Source organism: Oncorhynchus mykiss, chromosome 13 (genome assembly GCF_013265735.2).
Source record: "Oncorhynchus mykiss isolate Arlee chromosome 13, USDA_OmykA_1.1, whole genome shotgun sequence".
NCBI classification, from domain to species: domain Eukaryota; kingdom Metazoa; phylum Chordata; class Actinopteri; order Salmoniformes; family Salmonidae; genus Oncorhynchus; species Oncorhynchus mykiss.
Genome location: NC_048577.1, coordinates 9,609,394 through 9,627,329, shown reverse-complemented (window position 1 = coordinate 9,627,329; position 17,936 = coordinate 9,609,394). Strand labels below are relative to the sequence as shown.

Here is a 17,936-nt window from a genome sequence, read left to right as displayed (position 1 = left end):
TAGAACACTACCCATCCCTTCCTCTCTTCATCTAATAGAGCAACACATTTTCTAAGTATTTTCTTTTCATCAGTTCACTGTTCATCCCTGTTTGGCATCCGGGTCATATTAAATAGTGCACACCATAGCAGAAATAGTTTTGCAACAAAAACAAGTAGAGTTATTCCCTACCCACTGTCCTCTGTTTTTCTCTGTTTGGCTTGTGAAGGCCCAGGTGACCCAGGTGTAGTTAAACAGTCAGGAGGATTCACAGGCGTAATTGTCTCCTTGGCAGATTCAGGTAACTTCAGTAGCATGATGTCATGCTGGTTTGGATCAGCATGTGTGTCAACCTTTTCAATTTTTACTGGAGCCTTGACTGGACCTGAGGCTGGATGTTTACCCAGTACGACATACACATGAGGATCCTGACAGAGAGCAGTAGTCAATAACAGTTGTATAGCACAGTTCATTAAAAGTAGTTGATAGTCTTTTAAAAATGTTTTACTGCTATTAACTATCTCAATGCTCTCTCTCTCTTTCTCTCTCTCACACACCAGGGTTGGGGTCAATTCCTGCCAATTCTGGAAGTACTCTGAAATTCCTCTTCAATGATTTTCAATAAGGAACATGTGGAATTGGAAGTTGGTTTATTTTCTGAATTGACTGGAAATGAATTGGAATTGACCCCAACCCTGTCACACACACATTTTTACATTTACATTTGAGTCATCTGACGCTCGTATCCAGAGTGACTTACAGTAGTGAGCGAATACATTTTCACACACACACACACACACACACACACACACACACACACACACACACACACACACACACACACACACACACACACACACACACACACACACACACACACACACACACACACACACACACACACACACACACACACACACACACACACACACCCACCCCCAATCTGATGGTGACAGTAAACGCTATTATGAACAGTTATGCTCACAATCCTTCATCCTTTATCTGTTGTGCACATGTACACTCACCACTCCTTTAACTCCTCCAGGCCTGCAGTGAGCAGCAGTTAGAACCCACTGGTCACTGATCAGAGAACCACCACACTGATAAAGAAAGTATTTTCCTGCCTGCCATACTATGCGCACATGATACAGCCTTTCAGTGTCCTTACAGTCCTCCCCCCGATGATCCTCTTCTGAATGTCGCCCAACGTGGCATCTGAATGAGAGAGAAGAGATGACCAGAGAGTGAGAAATTAAAATAGGCACATTGTATTATATTAGAAAGACAAATAATGGAATAAAGGAAAGAAAACAACTTTTGTAGCAAAATAAACAGGAAAGTAAAGAAAAGTGGAAAGTTCCATGAGGAATAAAGAATGGAGAACAGAGACATACAGAGTAGAGGGTTAGTACACATACCTGCCAACATCAGGGAGAGCAGAAGAACACCACTCAGTGTCTTCATGGTTTTCATGGTCGCTGTACTTTCCAGAGGACACCTCTGTTTTTAAACATATTCTGGTCCCGTATCTCAAAATGTATCCACCAACCAGCATCCAACATGCTAATCAACTCAATTCCATTGGTTGTCTCTTGGCTGTAGCCAGTTTACATAGTAAAATAGATGGGTAGATTAAAACAGAGGGCAGTAGGTAAACTAGAGGTTAGAGAGGTATGCCTTCTTTCTCTTCCTCATTCCAAATCAAGCCAATTGCTTCATATTTGCTTCATATCTCCTAGTTGTTACATGAGGAACTGTCATGTGATGGACATTGTATTCATGCCACCAGGTTTGGATAGACTACTTTCTAAATGTAATCCGTTACAGTTACTAGTTACCTGTCCAAAATTGTAATCAGTAACATAATATTTGGATTACCCAAACTCAGTAACAGTTGGTTGGTGCGCACTGCAATGAGACAAGGATATCCCTACCGGCCAAACCCTCCCTAACCCGGACGACGCTAGGCCAATTGTGCGTTGCCCCACGGACCTCCCGGTCACGGCCGGTTACGACAGAGCCTAGGCACGAACCCAGAGTCTCTGGTGGAACAGCTGGCGCTGCAGTACAGCGCCCTTAACCACTGCGCCACCCGGGAGGCCCTTATGTCTGGAATGTCGACAGACATAATACGTACTTTTCCCCCGCACTTCAGTTGCAAGGATTCGGAGAGGGCTACAGTCAATGGAGAGTACTGCAAATATAAATGTATGCAGATATAGAGCCAGACAGAGCAGTGTTGCTGAAGGAGGGTGAGGATACAGATATAGAGCCAGACAGAGCAGTGTTGCTGAAGGAGGATGAGGATACAGATATAGAGCCAGACATAGCAGTGTTGCTGAAGGAGGGTGAGGATACAGATATAGAGCCAGACATAGCAGTGTTGCTGAAGGAGGGTGAGGATACAGATATAGAGCCAGACAGAGCAGTGTTGCTGAAGGAGGGTGAGGATACAGATATAGAGCCAGACAGAGCAGTGTTGCTGAAGGAGGGTGAGGATACAGATATAGAGCCAGACATAGCAGTGTTGCTGAAGGAGGGTGAGGATACAGATATAGAGCCAGACATAGCAGTGTTGCTGAAGGAGGGTGAGGATACAGATATAGAGCCAGACATAGCAGTGTTGCTGAAGGAGGATGAGGATACAGATATAGAGCCAGACATAGCAGTGTTGCTGAAGGAGGGTGAGGATACAGATATAGAGCCAGACATAGCAGTGTTGCTGAAGGAGGGTGAGGATACAGATATAGAGCCAGACATAGCAGTGTTGCTGAAGGAGGATGAGGATACAGATATAGAGCCAGACATAGCAGTGTTACTGAAGGAGGATGAGGATACAGATATAGAGCCAGACATAGCAGTGTTGCTGAAGGAGGGTGAGGATACAGATATAGAGCCAGACATAGCAGTGTTGCTGAAGGAGGATGAGGATACAGATATAGAGCCAGACAGAGCAGTTTTACTGAAGGAGGATGAGGATACAGATATAGAGCCAGACAGAGCAGTGTTACTGAAGGAGGATGAGGATACAGATATAGAGCCAGACAGAGCAGTGTTGCTGAAGGAGGATGAGGATACAGATATAGAGCCAGACAGAGCAGTGTTGCTGAAGGAGGGTGAGGATACAGATATAGCCAGACAGAGCAGTGTTGCTGAAGGAGGATGAGGATACAGATATAGAGCCAGACATAGCAGTGTTGCTGAAGGAGGATGAGGATACAGATATAGAGCCAGACAGAGCAGTGTTGCTGAAGGAGGGTGAGGATACAGATATAGAGCCAGACATAGCAGTGTTGCTGAAGGAGGATGAGGATACAGATATAGAGCCAGACATAGCAGTGTTGCTGAAGGAGGATGAGGATACAGATATAGAGCCAGACATAGCAGTGTTGCTGAAGGAGGATGAGGATGCCATCATAGACATTCATGTATCCTTCCATGACACTTGGCACAAGAGAGGATTCACTTCCAACTACGGCATAGGTGTGTTCATTGGTGCTGGTACCAGCTAGTCATAGAAAATGTTGAAGATTCACCCTGTCACAAAACCCTTGGAGGCCATATATGTTTTAGTAGAGGTTGCACAGAAAATGGTACCTGTATATCATGATGTCAAATGTTAACGTCCTCAAAAGAATGTAGCACGGAGGAACCCAGAATGCAAAGGAATGTCTGAACTCTGTAATATGGTCGCGATGCCCCAAAACTGTCTTCGTGGGCAAAAGCCGCATTGACGGAGCAGCCAGTATGGCAGTAGCCACGCTCAATGAGGGAGCCACTGCTCGAACAAATGTGATGAACAAATTGTGGCTAGACGGCACTTTGGTGACACTGGAGCAATCAGAGGGGAGCTGATGCTGCTTCAATGTAGTGTGCCAAGCGTAGGCGTAGGTCCCATGACATAGTCAAGAAAGTAAAGCGTCACCAGCAACAAGGGCCTTACGTAGTGGGCAGGCATAGCTGATTGATGTCCTGCACATTTCAACAGCCATACAACATCCTTGTATGTGACAAATTGAGCAAAGTGATATGAGAATTTGCCCAAAACTGCATATTTGACAACAGACCAGTATTCAAAGCATATGCTCTACTGCTTGAAACAAATGTATTAAACGTGCTAATGTAATTGTAAAAGGTATATTTGATGTCCATGTGTCAGTTTAGAAGTGATATATGAATAAGAGTTGAATTAATGTGACATACATGGTCATATTTATGGTAAGTACATTTTAATTGCATTAGCCTATATCGGCCAATTTCTCAAAATGACATGTTCCTGGTGCACCAATTCATTGTTCTCAGTCTTCATAGAACGCACACTCATTATTCCACACACAGGTTCTTAGGTCTTATAGTCAGACTTTTACAGAGGCTTTTTTATATATATTGAGTCATTTTGATTTGAAGTGTCATTTTATGTGTAAATATATGCAAAATATGCATCTGTCAAAAATGTGAATAGTGTTTTTTAAATTATTCCATGAAATGACAATATTTTGATAAACTGATCTGTAAAATCTGACCATTGAGTGTCTTATCACAATGAAACAAAAACATTCTGCCTTGAAGCAATGTGTTGAAAAACAGATTATCATAGCATGCATATTAGCGCATATTTATGGACTGTTTGCCTCATTTGTATATTTTAATTAAAAAATAAACAAAACTTGTAATCCAATAATATCTTGTATTTTAGTATACTTTCAACTGGTAAAGTTTCAGTCTAATGACAGTAAAGAAAAACAAACTGTTAGCCTGTGGTGCCTGGCCTTAAGACATTAGATTTATTTATTTTGTATTTTTTTTTCCACTCCAAGATCGCATAGCAGTTCAGACGTCTTTTGTCCTCGTCTTGTCGTGTCCTGTATATATATATATATATTTACAACTTTTTTCACATACATTTTATTTTTATTTTCCATCAACTCATCTTCTAAACACTCTCCTGCAACCAGCCTCACCAATTTATATTTATAAAAAATTATTATTTACCTCAGATCTGTAATCCTCCAAGAAGCTAGCCAGAAACTCCAAGAAGCTAGCCAGAAACTAGCCAGAAGCTAGCCAGGAGCTAGCCCAGAAGCTAATCCAGAAGCTAATCAGAAGCTAGTTAGCTTCTTTACTGGCAAATCGTTAGTATTCAGCTAACCACGGTTTGTGGTCATCAGCTATCCTTTAGCTCGAAAATCTATCGCCAGTTTTGTACGGCGCAGCGCGGCTCGGAACGGAACATACCGGACCAATTTTTCTCTCCATGCCCCTGGATTTCAACTGCTCTCTGGACATTCATACCCGGATCTCACAGCTAGCTAGCTGCTATCCGTGTGACAGTCGGCTTTCGTCAATTCCGGAGCAAACATTGATTGTTCCGGTGCTAGCCAGCTCCGTCAATCACTCCTGAGTTCCATCATTCACTCCTGGGCTGCAGTCACCTATCCGGACCCGTTTTACTGCCTACGCGGAGCCCCACCGGGCCTTCACAACTGGACTGCCGACGTTATCTACCTGAAGGAGATCCGGCTGGCTCCTCCGTCGCGACGTTACCTGAACGCCCATCTGCGGCCCGCTAACCATTAGCTGTCTTACCGGCTGCTATCTGAATAGACAATCGGACAATTTATTTATTTTTATTATTATTATGTTTTCTTCTCGGGCCTCTATAACTATATCTATTGTTCTTATTTTTGTTGTTGTTGTGTGATTTGGATTAATCCCCTCTACCACACGGAACCCCACTAATCTACTGACCGAACGCAAGAGGTGGCTAACAACAGACTCCATCCTATGCTAGCTTGCTACCGGTTTGCTTGGCTAGCTGTCTAAATCGCCGTGACCCTCAACCAACCTCTCCACTCACTGGACCCTTTTGATCACTCGACTAAGCATGCCTCTCCTTAATGTCAATATGTCTTGTCCATTGCTGTTCTGATTAGTGTTTATTGGCTTATTTCACTGTAGAGCCTCTAGTCCTGCTCACTATACCTTATCCAACCTATTAGTTCCACCACCCACACATGCAATGACATCTCCTGGTTTCAATGATGTTTCTAGAGACAATATCTCTCTCTTCATCACTCAATACCTAGGTTTACCTCCACTGTATTCACATCCTACCTTACCTTTGTCTGTACATTATACCTTGATGCTATTTTATCGCCCCCAGAAACCTCCTTTTACTCTCTGTTCCAGACGTTCTAGACGACCAATTCTTATTGCTTTTAGTCGCACCCTTATTCTACTCCTCCTATGTTCCTCTGGCGATGTAGAGGTGAATCCAGGCCCTGCAGTGCCTAGCTCCACTCCTATTCCCCAGGCGCTCTCTTTTGACGACTTCTGTAACCGTAATAGCCTTGGTTTCATGCATGTTAACATTAGAAGCCTCCTCCCTAAGTTTGTTCTATTCACTGCTTTAGCACACTCTGCCAACCCGGATGTTCTAGCTGTGTCTGAATCCTGGCTTAGGAAGACCACCAAAAATTCAGACATTTTAATTCCAAACTACAACATTTTCAGACAAGATAGAACTGCCAAAGGGGGCGGTGTTGCAATCTACTGCAAAGATAGCCTGCAGAGTTCTGTCCTACTATCCAGGTCTGTACCCAAACAATTTGAACTTCTACTTTTAAAAATCCACCTCTCTAAAAACAAGTCTCTCACCGTTGCCGCCTGCTATAGACCACCCTCTGCCCCCAGCTGTGCTCTGGACACCATATGTGAACTGATTGCCCCCCATCTATCTTCAGAGCTCGTGCTGCTAGGCGACCTAAACTGGAACATGCTTAACACCCCAGCCATCCTACAATCTAAACTTGATGCCCTCAATCTCACACAAATTATCAATGAACCTACCAGGTACCTCCCCAAAGCCTTAAACATGGGCACCCTCATAGATATCATCCTAACCAACTTCCCCTCTAAATACACCTCTGCTGTCTTCAACCAAGATCTCAGCGATCACTGCCTCATTGCCTGCATCCGTAATGGGTCAGCGGTCAAACGACCTCCTCTCATCACTGTAAAACGCTCCCTGAAACACTTCAGCGAGCAGGCCTTTCTAATCGACCTGGCCGGGGTATCCTGGAAGGATATTGACCTCATCCCGTCAGTAGAGGATGCCTGGATATTTTTTTAAAATGCCTTCCTAACCATCTTAAATAAACATGCCCCATTCAAGAAATTTAGAACCAGGAACAGATATAGCCCTTGGTTCTCCCCAGACCTGACTGCCCTTAACCAACACAAAAACATCCTATGGCGTTCTGCATTAGCATCGAACAGCCCCCGTGATATGCAGCTGTTCAGGGAAGTTAGAAACCATTATACACAGGCAGTTAGAAAAGCCAAGGCTAGCATTTTCAAGCAGAAATTTGCTTCTTGCAACACTAACTCAAAAAGTTCTGGGACACTGTAAAGTCCATGGAGAATAAGAACACCTCCTTCCAGCTGCCCACTGCACTGCACTGAAGATAGGAAACACTGTCACCACTGATAAATCCACCATAATTGAGAATTTCAATAAGCATTTTTCTACGGCTGGCCATGCTTTCCACCTGGCTACTCCTACCCCTGTCAACAGCACTGCACCCCCAACAGCAACTCGCCCAAGCCTTCCCCATTTCTCCTTCTCCCAAATCCATTCAGCTGATGTTCTGAAAGAGCTGCAAAATCTGGACCGCTACAAATCAGCCGGGCTAGACAATCTGGACCCTTTCTTTCTAAAATGATCTGCCGAAATTGTTGCCACCCCTATTACTAGCCTGTTCAACCTCTCTTTCGTGTCGTCTGAGATTTCCCAAAGATTGGAAAGCAGCTGCGGTCATCCCCCTCTTCAAAGGGGGGGACACTCTTGACCCAAACTGCTACAGACCTATATCTATCCTACCATGCCTTTCTAAGGTCTTCGAAAGCCAAGTCAACAAACAGATTACCGACCATTTTGAATCTCACCATACCTTCTCTGCTATGCAATCTGGTTTCAGAGCTGGTCATGGGTGCACCTCAGCCACGCTCAAGGTCCTAAACGATATCTTAACCGCCATCGATAAGAAACATTACTGTGCAGCCGTATTCATTGATCTGGCCAAGGCTTTCGACTCTGTCAATCACCACATCCTCATCGGCAGACTCAACAGCCTTGGTTTCTCAAATGATTGCCTCGCCTGGTTCACCAACTACTTCTCTGATAGAGTTCAGTGTGTCAAATCGGAGGGTCTGTTGTCCGGACCTCTGGCAGTCTCTATGGGGGTGCCACAGGGTTCAATTCTTGGACCGACTCTCTTCTCTGTATACATCAATGAGGTCGCTCTTGCTGCTGGTGAGTCTCTGATCCACCTCTACGCAGACGACACCATTCTGTATACTTCCGGCCCTTCTTTGGACACTGTGTTAACAACCCTCCAGGCAAGCTTCAATGCCATACAACTCTCCTTCCGTGGCCTCCAATTGCTCTTAAATACAAGTAAAACTAAATGCATGCTCTTCAACCGATCGCTACCTGCACCTACCCGCCTGTCCAACATCACTACTCTGGACGGCTCTGACTTAGAATACGTGGACAACTACAAATACTTAGGTGTCTGGTTAGACTGTAAACTCTCCTTCCAGACCCATATCAAACATCTCCAATCCAAAGTTAAATCTAGAATTGGCTTCCTATTTCGCAACAAAGCATCCTTCACTCATGCTGCCAAACATACCCTTGTAAAACTGACCATCCTACCAATCCTCGACTTTGGCGATGTAATTTACAAAATAGCCTCCAATACCCTACTCAACAAATTGGATGCAGTCTATCACAGTGCAATCCGTTTTGTCACCAAAGCCCCATATACTACCCACCATTGCGACCTGTACGCTCTCGTTGGCTGGCCCTCGCTTCATACTCGTCGCCAAACCCACTGGCTCCATGTCATCTACAAGACCCTGCTAGGTAAAGTCCCCCATTATCTCAGCTCGCTGGTCACCATAGCATCTCCCACCTGTAGCACACGCTCCAGCAGGTACATCTCTCTAGTCACCCCCAAAACCAATTCTTTCTTTGGCCGCCTCTCTTTCCAGTTCTCTGCTGCCAATGACTGGAACGAAGTACAAAAATCTCTGAAACTGGAAACACTTATCTCCCTCACTAGCTTTAAGCACCAACTGTCAGAGCAGCTCACAGATTACTGCACCTGTACATAGCCCACCTATAATTTAGCCCTATCAACTGCCTCTTTCCCAACTGTATTTAATTTATTTATTTATTTTGCTCCTTTGCACCCCATTATTTGTATTTCTACTTTGCACATTCTTCCATTGCAAAACTACCATTCCAGTGTTTTACTTGCTATATTGTATTTACCTTGCCACCAAGGCCTTTTTTGCCTTTACCTCCCTTCACACCTCATTTGCTCACATTGTATATAGACTTGTTTATACCTTATTATTGACTGTATGTTTGTTTTACTCCATGTGTAACTCTGTGTTGTTGTATCTGTCAAACTGCTTTGCTTTATCTTGGCCAGGTCGCAATTGTAAATGAGAACTTGTTCTCAACTAGCCTACCTGGTTAAATAAAGGTAAAATAAAAGAAATAAAAGAAAAAGACAAAAATGTACATTGCCAATTGAACAACATCTATTGCCGGATAAATCAATGTTAAAGTTTACGTAGCTGGCCGTACATGTGTCACGGCAGATTTCCTCCTCTTCCTCTGAAGAGGTGAAACAAGGATCGGACCAATGCGCAGCGTGGTAGGTGTCCATGGTTTTTAATAAGAAAACCTAAACATGAACACAGATACAAAATAATAAAGTGAACTGACAACGAAACAGTCCCGTGTGGCACAAACACTGACACAGGAAACAATCACCCACAAAATACCCAAAGAATATGGCTGCCTAAATATGGTACCCAATCAGAGACAACGATAAACACCTGCCTCTGATTGAGAACCAATCCAGGCAACCATAGACTTACATAAACACCTAGAATGAACACAACCCCATAAATCTACTAAAAAGCCTAGACAAGCCAAACACATAAATCCCCCATGTCACACCCTGACCTAACCAAAATAATAAAGAAAACAAAGATAACTAAGGCCAGGGCGTGATAACATGAATGTTAAATTTGACTTTATGGGTTGGTTATGTAGGCTTCTTTTAACCCATCACCTTCTACTACATATAATAGTACGATTAAATTATATCTCTACATTAATATATATAATTTATTTAAAAAAATAATAAATGTAGCAACTACATACTGCCCCTTTAAGTCTATCAGAAGTGTGCTCTGTCTTTTTGACTACTAAACATAGAAACTCGCTATTTTCACATATGTTGATGTTGGGCTGGTGCTGGAGATTATGCAGATGAAGTTCAACAATTCAGTTCAACAAAAAGCTAAAGTGTGTAATGAGGGAAATACGTGTCTCTAATATGGTCATACATTTGGCAGGAAGTTAGGAAGTGCAGCTCAGTTTCCACCTCATTTTGTGGGCAGTGTGCACATAGCCTGTCTTCTCTTGAGAGCCAGGTCTGCCTACGGTGGCCTTTCTCAATAGCAGGTCAATGCTCACTGAAACTGTACATAGTCAAGATTTCCTTATTTTTGGGTCAGTCACATTGGTCAGGTATTCTGCCACTGTGTACTCTCTGTTTAGGGCCAAATAGCATTCTAGTTTACTCTGTTTTTAAAAAAATCTTTCCAATGTGTCAAGTAATTATCTTTTTGTTTTCTCATGATTTGGTTGGGTCTAATTGTGTTGCTGCCCTGGGGCTCTGTGGGGTGTGTTTGTGTTTGTGAACAGAGCCCCAGGACCAGCTTGCTTAGGGGACAATTCTGCAGGTTCATCTCTCTGTAGGTGATGGCTTTGTCATGGAAGGTTTGGGAATCACTTCCTTAGGCCAATACCCTCCAATGATCAAAACCCAGAAAAGAGCTGTTCAATTCTACAACCACCTAAAAGGAAGTGATTCCCAAACCTTCCATAACAAAGCCACCTACAGAGAGACGAACTATGTACTCACTGCCCACAAAATGAAGTGGAAACTGAGCTGCACTTCCTAACCTCCTGCCCAATGTATGACCATATAAGAGAGACATATTTCCCTCAGATTACACAGATCCACAAAGAATTCGAAAACAAACCCAATTTTGATAAACTCCCATATCTACTGGATGAAATTCCAGTGTGCCATCATAGCAGCAAGATTTGTGACCTGTTGCCACAAGAAAAGGGCAACCAGTGAAGAACAAACACCATTGTAAATACAACCCATATTTATGCGTATTTATTTTCCCTTGTGTACTTAAACCATTTGTACATCATTACAACACTGTATATATATATATATAATATGACATGTGTAATGTCTTTATTGTTTTGAAACGTCTGTATTTGTAATGTTTACTGTTAATTTTTATTGTTTATTTCACTTTTGTATATTATCTACCTCACTTGCTTTGGCAATGTTAACACATGTTTCCCATGCCAATAAATCCCCTTAAATTGAATTGAATTGAGAGAGAGAGAGAGAGAGAGAGAGAGAGAGAATTACAAATCATGACCCCTCTAAGTGTGGGGAGTAAATGGAAATGTTGGAAGGGCGGGGGAGAGAAGGGGAAGGCAGGGGTAAGAGTGGTAACAGAGAGACAGTAAGGCAGAATAAGTGTAGAACTCTCTTTTCCACCTTGATTTGTCCCATTTAAGAGCTATTTATGTTTGTTTGAGTTCGTCTTGAGGTTGGCTCAAGAATGTTCGACTGAATCAAAGGCTACAGTCCAATCCTCTACGTTTCTCCCGAAGTGTGCACTTGTACACTTCCCTCGTGGATTTAAAAGGAATGGACTGGTGTGAGGAATATGGTGAAAACTCCCTCCAGCCATGGTTGCACCAATCCAATGTTTTTAAATGCATGAGTGGGAAGGAACAAGTGCACACTTTTGGAAAAGGGTAGAGAATTAGCAATCTTAGCCTCTTGCCTCAGCCAAAGGTTTTGTTTACAATTCTCCCTCTTTATGTTGACTTTTTCATCAGGAATTGATTGTGTCTGTCAGTTACAGCTTGAGTAGCCTCAAACAACCCGACTCAGTCTGATTTCACCTCAGTGCTTATGGGGATTCTCCCTATGTAGGGAGACATGCTTTACTCACAGCTACAGATACATGTCACGGTGCTGTACTATAAGACTGGCAGAACATGGCAATGTCCCAAATGGCACTCCCTGTATAGTACACTTTTTACCAGACACATATGGGACCTGGTCAAATGTAGTGCAGTAAATAAGAAATAGGGTGCCATTTTGGACCAATTTTTGTATCTCATAGAACAAAAAACAACCAGCTTATTCCAGAACCAATCATTTTAATCGTCAACAGTAAAAGGTTTATTAGTGTTAAATGTATATTTAGTTCATTCATTATTTTACTGAAGTAGTATCCTAGTTAATGTGTTGTTGGTGAATGTCCAGAGACAGTCTGTTGTTGGTGAATGTCCAGAGACAGTGTGTTGTTGGTGAATGTCCAGAGACAGTGTGTTGTTGGTGAATGTTCAGAGACAGTGTGTTGTTGATGAATGTCCAGAGACAGTGTGTTGGTTAAAACAGAGATTCAATCCAAGGTGCATTGACAACAGTCACACTGCACATGACTTTTAAAGGTCATTTATGTTTGAGACAACATTTGCAGCATTTACTGTGAATACAATATCTGCAAACATCTGTTAAATTGCTTTGAATTAAATGGCATATTGTGGATGGTGCAGTGTGATGTCAACGACACACCTTTGATTGAATACCAGCCTTCGTGTGTCCAGGCAGACAGAGTTACAGTGGGATGTACTAAACTATACAGGACCACAATGGGATAAAAACTATCAACATCCTGGATTAACCCACTACAGTTATAACAAGACCAATGACATTGAGTAAATCTGAGATCTCTTTTATGGTTTATTAGGATACAATAATCAGCTTTTGATGTTAATCAAATGAAAACGGTCAGTTTTCTTCTTTATTTTCCAGTTACCTTCTTTATCCAATCTTTGTACTTGCAGACATCCATGATGATTGCCGCTGCAGAACATTCTTCACCATTGTCCTCAGCGATGAAGACACCATAGAGCTGGTTCTTATACACCACACCTGCTCCAGAGTCACTTCTACAGGTCTCCACTCCGGCACGTTGTGCACAGAAGATGTCTTGATGGGACTTTGCCACGGAGGCGTCACATTTCATAACATCCACCTCTGCACAATGTAGGACTCTGGTGGTGGCAGCATCAGGTGCCTCAGCAGCAGGGTCCTCAGCATCAGGTACCCCAGCGTCAGGAGCAGCAGGTGTAGTGGCATCATAGCCTGCAATCTGAACTGTTTGGAACTCTTCTGGTTTAGATGTCTTCCCCCGAAGTTTGGCCAAAAATTGTGTACAATCACCAAGAGGGATTGGATCAACCCCAGGACCTGGAATAGCTCCCGGAACAGGAGTTGGTAACTGCAGTAGCATGATGTCATGGGTTTTTCCTTTCTTATCTGTATGTATCATCTTCTGTTTGATTTCTACTTGAGGTTTCACAGGGCCGGGATGTCCACCTACTTCTGCATACATCTTCCATTCTGGTCCAGCAGGCCAACAGCGAGCGGCGGTTAGAAGCCACCTGTTGGTGATCAGAGAGCTGCCACAGAGCTTTTCCAATCCGTTCGTTGGAGTTTTAGCTGTCAAACGGACATGGTATCGCCTTTCAGTGGGACTGCACGTGTTTCCCCCGACCACTCTCTTCTGAATGTCGCCCAACGTGGTCTCGGCCAACATCAGGGAGAGTATCAGAACACCGCTCAGGATCTTCATGGTCTTCATGACCGCTGTACTTTCCAGAGGAAACATCTGTGTTTTTAAACATATTCTGGCCCCGTATCTCAGAACATATCCACCAACCAGTGTCCAGCATGCTAGTCAACTTCATTTGATTGTCTGATTCTTTGGTACCGTGACTTTACATATGTAAAATTGAATTATTTGAATGAATCCATAAAGAGGGGTGTCCAGGTAGCCCAGAGGTTAGAGAGACATGCCTGTTACCCGGTCGGTGTTTCAAATTCTAACTCTGATAGGGTGCTTGTAAGGTGTGTGAGTGTGAGTGTATGTATGTGTGTGTGTGTGTGTGTGTGTGTGTGTGTGTGTGTGTGTGTGTGTGTGTGTGTGTGTGTGTGTGTGTATGTGTGTGTGTGTGTGTGTGTGTGTGTGTGTGTGTGTGTGTGTGTGTGTGTGTGTGTGTGTGTGTGTGTGTGTGTTTCCTGGGGGATTGCAAAATAAACTCAATAATAAGCTACCTGTAAAATAACATAATTGTAGTTATACTCAACTGCATCCCTAAATCCTAACTCTATCCAATTATGAGAGTGACATGAAAAGGGAAAACATGCCAGTTATAGCCAGTGACGTCCTACTAATTGGGCCCAGAGCTCCCCCCAGTCAGGACAAATGCTCAGGAAAACCTTGGGGACCTAGTCATGATGCATAGCCAGACATATAGTATGTGGAAGAACAAAAAGAAGAACAAAATGTGTGTATAAGGCCTGAGACTAATCAATTCCCCCCTGGGGAAGTTCAATTCAGTTGGTGTCTTCAGTTGAACTTTTGGGACTGACACAAGTCATAGCCATAGCCTAGTTGGCTTTTTGTCTGGCTGTTTGTATGCAAATGATCTCTCTGAGGAATAGTTGTGCAAAAGACTCCAACGTACACTAAATGTTTCCGACAGGAGAGGTTTTGCATTATACCGCAGAGGTTTAACTGAACTATGCTGAGTGAATTTGACCTAATGAGTCTCATCATTCAACGTCTATTCAACTCTTTCAAAATCGCCTCAGGCAGCAAACCAGATTAAAAAAACTCCACTCTATGCTATCATTCTACATCACATTTCAGTTGGTATATGAATATTGATACAACTTCCACTGAACTTTATATGTGACTATAAAATAATCTGTTTGACTAAAGGTGCATAACGGCATATGGCTCCACTAGGAAAGTGAATCTATGCAAACTTTTGACAGTTGACACCAAACGTCAGTATGTGACCATCGATGTTGAAGTCTGTAAATGTAACTGCCAGGATCAAATTGTGGATGTCTCGCATGTCGCGCCAGCATCTTCACCATTAGACCAAGAGCCAGTAGGAGTAAATCCCCTCGGTCTGAAGGGTGACATTTTGGGAAAACAAGTCTCAGGCAGAGCTGTACTCGTCACGAGAGCGTGAACACAAATGGTGTCCACTACATAAATGTATGAAACATAATACCTGTGGCAACATGTGAAGAGGTGTGCTGCCATTGACCAGAAATAGGCTCTCAGTTTCTACTACAGAGGCTCACAGGGGTACATTTCAAAACAAAATTGCTTTTACTGTCGATAAAGTTACAACCTAAATGATGTGTTTAAGAATTCAGCTTAAATGTTCAGCAAATCAAACTTGCAAACACATCTACCTGCACTCTCCGTAGAAAACTCTCTGACCATATGTAACGGATATGAAACGGCTAGCTTAGTTAGCGGTGCGCGCCCGGGTATGGGCGAGGAGACCGTCTAAAGTTATACTGTTACACATAGTCACCTAGACTCTCAACTCTGCCTGACTCTATTTCCCTGCAAAGAGCTGAGGTTCTCTGGGGATGGGCTCACCATTGTTTACCAGTCACTCTGCCCCCCACATGTTCACACCTCTGCTTCTAGAACACTGCCTGGGCAAGTCTCCTGTCCTGACCAGAGTGAACCAACCGTAGTCAGCTAATCAAAGACCCTATCTGGGGTAGGAGAACCCCAACTCCTTCTCAGAACCCTCAGTGGTCACTAAGAGTGCAGGTTGAGGACATCTCTGTAAACCCCTGCACTCCACGGCAACTTACCAACTGGACGTTTCCTGCATGGTCGGGCATCTTCCTAGACTTTCCCAAACATCACTGTTGTGCGTGGATAACCATGAAAGTGGACTTTGGTTGGTCAGGGGTCTTTGCTTTTACATGTTTCAGTATTCAGACCAGACACGACAGCCTGGACCCAATGTTACCATATGACTTAAGATGGCCGTCATGTTTGTATATTGCATAACTCCAGATGGCTACCCCCATGACCTTGTTATTGTTGACCTAGCCACATTGCATGCTAGCTCTAGGATAGCTGCTACTTGCTATACCAATCCACAGCTTGTGGCCTATTAGCCTAGCGTGCTAACCTACCACCGTTGTCTATTCTAGTTGGCCCTGTGTAGTGTACCATGCTAGACTAGTGTTCTCTTGTCTTCTCTTGTAGACACACTATCACCATTCACAATGCATCAATACTTCTTCTACTACCACGTGTGTGTGTGTCTGTCTGGAGCGTGGCAATAAACGTATGTTCTGTACATCTGTGTTCTACTGGTCATTATCTGTCCTCTTACAGGACAGTTTTACCTACATTTTAACCGGCATCTCTTCTAGAGACCACCGCCAATTGGTGGCACCATTTCTGGCTCTAAGTCCTTACCCCCGAGTGAGGGGAAAACAATAGAGGTAGATAGAGGGCCCTTCTTTGCATATGCACCATGATGGCTTCTGTGACAGCACCATTGAGGGCTTTCTCCATTTTAAAGTAGTCCATTTCTTCTTTGTCTACTTTTATGGCCACGTGATCTCTCACTCTTTTCCGCTGAGTGAGGGAAAACTACCAGCTGATAAGTGTGGTGGCTGTTTTGGGTGGCTAGAGACATCCTTATCTAGTCTATGGAGGTCAGCTGTGATCACTTGCAAGCCAGCGGGCGCATTCAAATCAAATAAAACTGTATTTGTCACATGCGCTGAATACAACAGGTGTAGGTAGACCTTACAGTGAAATGCTTACTTACAAGCCCTTAACCAACAATGCTTTAAGACGTTTTAAGAAAAAATAAGTGTTAAGTAATAGACAAGTAAAACATCGAAAATAAAAGTAACAAATAATTAAACAGCAGCAGTAAAATAACAATAGCGAGGCTATATACAGGGGGTACCAGTACAGAGTCAATGTGGAGGCTATATACAGGGGGTACCAGTACAGAGTCAATGTGGAGGCTATATACAGGGGGTACCAGTACAGAGTCAATGTGGAGGCTATATACAGGGGGTACCAGTACAGAGTCAATGTGGAGGCTATATACAGGGGGTACCAGTACAGAGTCAATGTGGAGGCTATATACAGGGGGTACCAGTACAGAGTCAATGTGGAGGCTATATACAGGGGGTACCAGTACAGAGTCAATGTGGAGGCTATATACAGGGGGTACCGGTACAGAGTCAATGTGGAGGCTATATACAGGGGGTACCAGTACAGAGTCAATGTGGAGGCTATATACAAGGGGTACCAGTACAGAGTCAATGTGGAGGCTATATACAGGGGGTACCAGTACAGAGTCAATGTGCGGGAGAATCGGTTAGCTGAGGTAATATGTACATGTAGGTAGAGTTAAAGTGAATATGCATAGAGAATAAACACAGAATTGCAACAGCGTAAAAGAGGGGTCTGGATAGCCCTTTGATTAGCTCTTCAGGAGACTTATGGCCGTGCGGTAGCAGAGAGAACAGTCTATGACTGGGGTGGCTGGAGTCTTTGACAATTATTAGGGCCTTCCTCTGACATCGCCTGGTATAGAAGTCATGGATGGCAGGAAGCTTGGCCCCAGTGATGTACTGGGCCGTACGCACTACCCTCTGTAGTAGAGGTCGACTGACTATGATTTTTCGACTGACTATGATTTTTCAAAGCCAATACCGATACCGATTATTGGAGGACCAAAATACCGATTATTGGAGGACCAAAATACAGATTATTGGAGGACCAAAATACCGATTATTGGAGGACCAAAATACAGATTATTGGAGGACCAAAATACAGATTATTGGAGGACCAAAATACTGATTATTGGAGAACCAAAATACCGATTATTGGAGGACCAAAATACC

At 43.4% G+C, this 17,936-nt stretch overlaps 1 protein-coding gene across 1 annotated transcript; it reads right to left on the bottom strand.

Annotated features, from left to right (window-relative positions):
- Window positions 1-12,975: 12,975 nt before the first annotated feature.
- LOC110494920 (kallikrein-8-like) lies at window positions 12,976-13,818 on the bottom strand. Its single transcript, XM_021570255.2, has one exon. It carries the CDS (start codon window positions 13,816-13,818, stop codon window positions 12,976-12,978), a length of 843 nt encoding a protein of 280 aa, XP_021425930.2.
- Between the last annotated feature and the right edge of the window lie 4,118 nt (window positions 13,819-17,936).